The sequence below is a fragment of the Cannabis sativa genome, chromosome 7 (assembly GCF_029168945.1).
Source record: "Cannabis sativa cultivar Pink pepper isolate KNU-18-1 chromosome 7, ASM2916894v1, whole genome shotgun sequence".
NCBI classification, from domain to species: domain Eukaryota; kingdom Viridiplantae; phylum Streptophyta; class Magnoliopsida; order Rosales; family Cannabaceae; genus Cannabis; species Cannabis sativa.
Genome location: NC_083607.1, coordinates 3,743,600 through 3,749,599, shown reverse-complemented (window position 1 = coordinate 3,749,599; position 6,000 = coordinate 3,743,600). Strand labels below are relative to the sequence as shown.

The 6,000-nt window shown below is 27.2% G+C and overlaps 1 protein-coding gene across 1 annotated transcript; it reads right to left on the bottom strand.

Annotated features, from left to right (window-relative positions):
• Window positions 1-2,472: 2,472 nt before the first annotated feature.
• On the bottom strand, window positions 2,473-3,769 carry LOC115697837 (probable thionin-2.4). Its single transcript, XM_030624979.2, has 3 exons — window positions 3,404-3,769; window positions 2,898-2,978; window positions 2,473-2,775 (listed from the first exon to the last, which is right to left on the bottom strand). Exons 1-3 carry the CDS (start codon window positions 3,630-3,632, stop codon window positions 2,675-2,677), a joined length of 411 nt encoding a protein of 136 aa, XP_030480839.1. The 5' UTR covers window positions 3,633-3,769; the 3' UTR covers window positions 2,473-2,674.
• Window positions 3,770-6,000: the final 2,231 nt, after the last annotated feature.

Below are 6,000 nucleotides of genomic sequence, written 5' to 3'. Positions count from 1 at the left end.
TCCAATCCCTCGAAAATTCATGCTTTAATCTTGTACGAAGATTAAGCGATTTGTTATAACCTCTCACTATTGATTCCATGTGAATCATGCATGCAAAAAAAAAATAGTGTTCACTTTGTGACCACTTTTCTCCTTAAGTACTTAAGCTTTGAAAATTCAATCATAAAAGATTAATTTTCACACAACTCAAATTCTCAATAATTTTGATACCAAATATATCAAAAATACATCAATTTAGACACCAAACATGTCTAAATTCTCATATTTTATTTTTAGACACCAAGTATGTCTAAACTTTCTCATATTGGAGTCACACTTTCACATTTCATTATCAAGACAATATCTTGATTTTAAAATATAGAAGACCACTTTGTCTCTATAATTTTTCTTAAATTTAATTTCCTTCTTGAAATTATTTTTACCAAAAATTTGACACCAAATATGCCAATATTTTCACTTATGCACATAGCTAACTTGATTTAGAATTTGAATTCAAAATCAAATAAATTAATCAACAATGTCTCAATACATTTTGATTAAATTTGTGGCTGACCCCCACATTTCTAGCATAAAGTGTATATAAAATATCACTTTTGTGTATTTCCTCTTGAAATGAATTTTTAAGATCACTTTTAAAAATACTATTTGACATTTTAGTTTTCTCAACAAAACAAAAATTACCAAACTCACATTACTACTCACAAAATAATGAGATTATTTTTACTCATAATTTTAAGGTTATCTCCTCATTGAGATTAGCCCAAAATTATACCGAAGTTGACAAAATTCTCATCAATTTTGTTCACAACTTTGATTATTTAAGATATTCAAAATTGATTCTCCAATTTTGTTATCTTTTTCACAATTTTTGAATCCACTATGATTCACAATTTTTGAGTCTAAAATTGCTCTTCCAATTTATGGCTCATTTCACAAGTTTGGATCCACTTTTGATCCATTTGTTCTTGCTATGAGAAGACAATTCTCATAAGTGTAACTCTCATAGTTCACTTTTCCTTATCTCATAACATGAGATAATTATCACTTTAATTTCTCAAAGAATGTAACATCTCACATATTACAATTTCTTTTCTCAAAATCACTATTGAAAAAAGAATTCCGAATTCTCTTTATTCACAATATATATGATAATAATCTCCACATCAATAGTAATAAACACTATTATATTACTATCAACATTGTTATCATATACATTATATAATTTATATATTAATGTACAAAATTAATATATAACTCACATGCATGAATTATAGCTCTCAAATAATAATTCTATGCCAACTAATATAATATATATGTAACATACATAATATTAATTATATAAATATATATGTTATATATCTCATATACATATAACATATAAACTTTAATATACATGTATATATATAATATATATACACATAATATATTAATTTTATACAACTATATATGTTACATATCTCACACATATATAACATATATATACTTTAATATACATGCATGATATATATTATATACACATATATATTATATATTATGTATGCATGTTTCATACAAATACATAAAAATAAGTATTTCTACATATTTAATCTCACAATATATATATTATATATATTACTATCATATAAAATAGTAAATCACATAATATACACCACCATGCTCACCCATGAATGGTTTCACATAAAATCTCTTCTCCTTGTATTCTCAAATCTTGATTTATCTCCTCTTCCATTGAAAAGGAATAAGCTTTCGATTGTTAGAGATATTATTACAATGGAAGAAAATCAAAATATTACAACTCTATTGTAATACAATATAAGGACCAACAAAGAGATTAAATAAATGTTACAACAACATAATATACAATATATATACACTATATATATTATATATAAGAAATGTAGAAGAAGATAAGAACACATGCAATATAAAATATGTATATATATATAAACACTCACTCACAACCTTGAGTGTAGATTAGTGGGGATCACCATGACTTGAACAAGGTATTACACCTTTGTCCAAAAGCTTATTTCCCCCTATCTCTAAGCACTAAGGGAACTCTCTAGGAAATAGCTTTAGGAATTATCAAGCCTTAGAGTTTTCTAGCAATGTGCTTTTTTGATAGAAAACTTCATCTCTCAATGAGCACATTAGACTCATTTATATAGTGTTTAGGTGATCACTCTTAGGATTCAAACACACCATCTCATTTCTCTCATATAATGAGCATTAATATAATTGTAACAACTATATTTTATAAGATTTGAATCCTATCATCAATTTTGTGTAACATCTCTTTTATTACACAAAAATATGATCAACAAAAAGAAGTTACAAAATAATTAATCTTGTAACTCCTCTCCATATTACAAAGTGTAGGTTACAATATTAGGTTAAATAAATCATATGTTACACAATTCATTTACCAAACACTTAATATATATTATTCACATAATATATATATATTACCACATTTTAATCTACACTTATTATATTATAAAATATACAATCTATGATCGAAGACCTTCTACAACACAAACTGAAAACACCCTTAAACACAAGTAGCTAGCACTACACTAGCCTACCATATATTTTTGTCACATATTGGACAATTATTGAAAGCAAAGAAAACAACACTCCTTAGAGGACTCTACGTACCCTTCATGTTGACATGTTATATCTCAGTTTCAAGTGCAGTAATAGAACCCTTAGAGCAGAAAACAGAACATGCCTTGGTACATTTTTCAACAGCTCTATTCACAACTTCACTTGCATCTAGTCACAAAACAAGTTGCATAATTAGAATGGGAATCTCTTGTTAATCTATAATAATAGTAAAAAAGTAAAATTAATAGTGAGCTTAGGGACTTGGGAATGGGATCGAGTTTGCGCTTTACCAGAGTTTTGGAGAGTAGTTATGGCACCGCACACGGAGGATGTGCAACCTAATTTGCAGTATTCATTCACAGCATGATCACCTTCACTCAAATTACATGAAACTTGCATCAACATAAATTTCTTTAACTAATTAAAGATTTTGCACAATAGAACAAATGAGTATATTAGAGCATGTTCGGTATTGTTTTTTATTTTTTGTTTTAAAGAGAACAAAAAATAGTTTTAATTTGAAGATTTCAAAACACAAGTTGCGTTTGGTTAGTGTTTTCTAAAAATAATATATTTTGTTGTTTTCAAAATTCTTGTTTTTTGTAATTTTGTTTTCTGAAAACTGTTTTCAAAAATCAAGGCCAAACAAGCCTAATTATTTTTAAAAAATACTTTTCTGTTTTTAAAAACAAAAAAACAGTTCTTTAGTTATGATGTCAAACATACACTTAATTATTAGTGTTTTCGTCCCAAGTTATGCACTGTAATATATAAACGCTTAAATAAAAAAAATTACCAGTGTTTTCGAGATTGTCGTTTGTCCAACCACCGGGACAAGTATTCCCAGTAATGATTCTGCAGCCACTGATTGATGCACAAGTCTCCCTAGAGCCACCCCCGAAACGGCAGGTATTATAGATATTTCTAGCAGTGGTGCTTGGGCAACAACTCTTTGCCTCAACTTGAAGTTGTCCCACAGCAAGGCTCAATAAGAGAACACTCATAATAACATTTTTGCCTTCCATTCTCTCTTAGAGTATTTCACTATCTTCTTACAAAAATATATAGACAAGTACTACTTTGTATTAATGAAATGGTGAGGAAACTAGACTTACTTGTACCCAACTTAAATAGAGTAGGTGTTTCACTATTCCTATCAAACATATCAATAATTTACATAATTATCCAGGTATCTTAAACTAAATTATCCCACATTTAAATGATGTTATTAGAAGTAGATAGAAAACTATTACAATAACTACACACTATAAATATGATTTTAAATATTTTAATTTAATAACTGCTATCGAGAATTATTGATAATCACTCGTGAAGTACCATCTTGTAGTAGTGTAATTGCAATAGGGATTATTTCACAAAAACATAAAAACAACAAAAAAAAAATTACAAAAATACGGTTTCACAGAATTTTAAATATTTTTACGATTTTTTTTTTATTTTATTTACAGAAAATACAGTCTTTTTATGTTGTAATTTTGTTAATTTGTTGTTGATTTTTTGTTATATGTATGTTATTTTTTGTTGTTATTTTGATGTTATTTTTATGTTACTTTTATGTAGTTTTCTTGTTAATTTTATGTTGTTTTCGTGTTATTTTTTAGAAAACTGTAAAAATGTAAAAAAACATTCTTTAAACGTAAAAATGTAATTATTTTACAAAAAATAATACCTTATGTAATTATTCCATTGCAATACTCTATTCCATAAAAAAATGTTAAAAAATATTAATAGGTTTAAGTGGTATATTACAATTGGTACACACATATTTGTTTGAAAAAAATGTTTTTGAGTATTAGTTTGATCATGTGTGTCATTTTTTTCTTGGATTCAATTTGACATTGTGAAGGAATTGGTCCCACATTCATATATAATTTTTGGTTGGTGACAATAAAAGCATGCAAAACATATAGTGTACGTAAAGATTCCTCAAATGTCATTGGCTTCTTCCGTGACTATAATTACACACATCATAGATAGTATATAGTTAATTTGGAACAATTTATGAGAAGGTCATCAGATTTTTTTTTTTTTTTGAGGTTTTTTCAAAAATATTGTATTTTGGACAAAAATTTTCACGCGAAATTTTTTATAAAAATCATGTCTTTTTGTAAAACAACAAAACAGAACAACTAAAACAATAGTGGAGAAACTAGAAAACAACCGTGGAACAACAGTAAAAACTTAACACAATATATAGTATAAAACTGACACAGTATTTTTTAAAAAAATTCTACCCCACAATATAAAAATAAAAAAGTTCAAAATTTTAGTGTGTAGTGTAAAAACTTTTTGTTAAGCGTGAAAGTTTACAACACCAAGTAAAGTAAGAGAATAAAGACTATTCATATTATAAAATTAAAGAGAGTCTATTTGCACCCACAAAATGATAAGTACACTCTAATATTTTTTTTAAAAAAATTAAGCTTAAAATAATTTTTCAAAATCACTCTTAATATTTTTTTAAGAATTTTTCTCGCATTATTTTGTGTTAATCTCAATACTTATTTTAATTTTATTTTCACATTTTTTTTAAATGATATATAACTTTTTATTTTTTTCTAATAAAATTTTATATAATTTTTTATTTTAACATTTTTGTTATAATATTTAATATAGAATTTATTTTTGTTTGATATGTATATTTTTTAAGAATGTGTTGGAAGAAAAAAAATTAAAAAAATAATAATTAAGAGTGGACACTGCTCCTCTAGTACGCTGTAAAGACCGCATATGATTAATACTTTAAATTATTAAATAATTAGGGTTTATGTATGAGATTAAATTAATATCTTGGCAGATTTTGGGTGGTTTAAATCAAGGTAAAGTTCTTATGGTCTTTACCTCTTTATTTTCTTCAAGCTTAAGTTGAGTTTTTTATTGAATTCTTGTTATTTGGGTACTGTGATGTTGATTGGAGTTTGATTGGATTTTCTGAAGTTATATTAGAGTTAAGGGTGGTGATCTAAGCTAGGTTTGATTCTTAATGAGGTGTTTTGAGAAGATTTGAGTTTAAGAACTCAAATCTTGTCCTTTAATGGTAGATTGTATTTCTGGGTTTGGAACTGAGTTTAATTGCTTGATTTGAGTTTAGTATCATATGCAGGTACTCTAGAGAAAATTATGAAGTTTGGGATTGATTTGAGGTGTGGGGGTCGGATTTTTGGTTCCCAGTCCAGAACCGGAATTCCGGTTCCTGGGAGCCTGTAGCAACCAGTCGACCGGTTGGTCCCAGGAACCGGACTTCCAGTTGGGAACCGGTCTGCCGGTTGGGGCTTTTTCCCGAGCCTTAGTTTTTTCCCGTTTTTGCGTAATTTAGGGTATTGGCATCCTAATTATCGATAGGGTTAATCTTAGTTTGGATTTTACATCCCC

Coding starts and splice junctions, on each gene's coding strand:
- LOC115697837 (XM_030624979.2), bottom strand. CDS start 3,632: ATGGAAGGCAAAAATGTTATTATGAGTGTTCTCTTATTGAGCCTTGCT. Junction 2,979..3,403: donor CGACAATCTCGAAAACACTG/GTAATTTTTTTT, acceptor ATTTGAGTGAAG/GTGATCATGCTGTGAATGAA. Junction 2,776..2,897: donor AACTACTCTCCAAAACTCTG/GTAAAGCGCAAA, acceptor TTTTGTGACTAG/ATGCAAGTGAAGTTGTGAAT.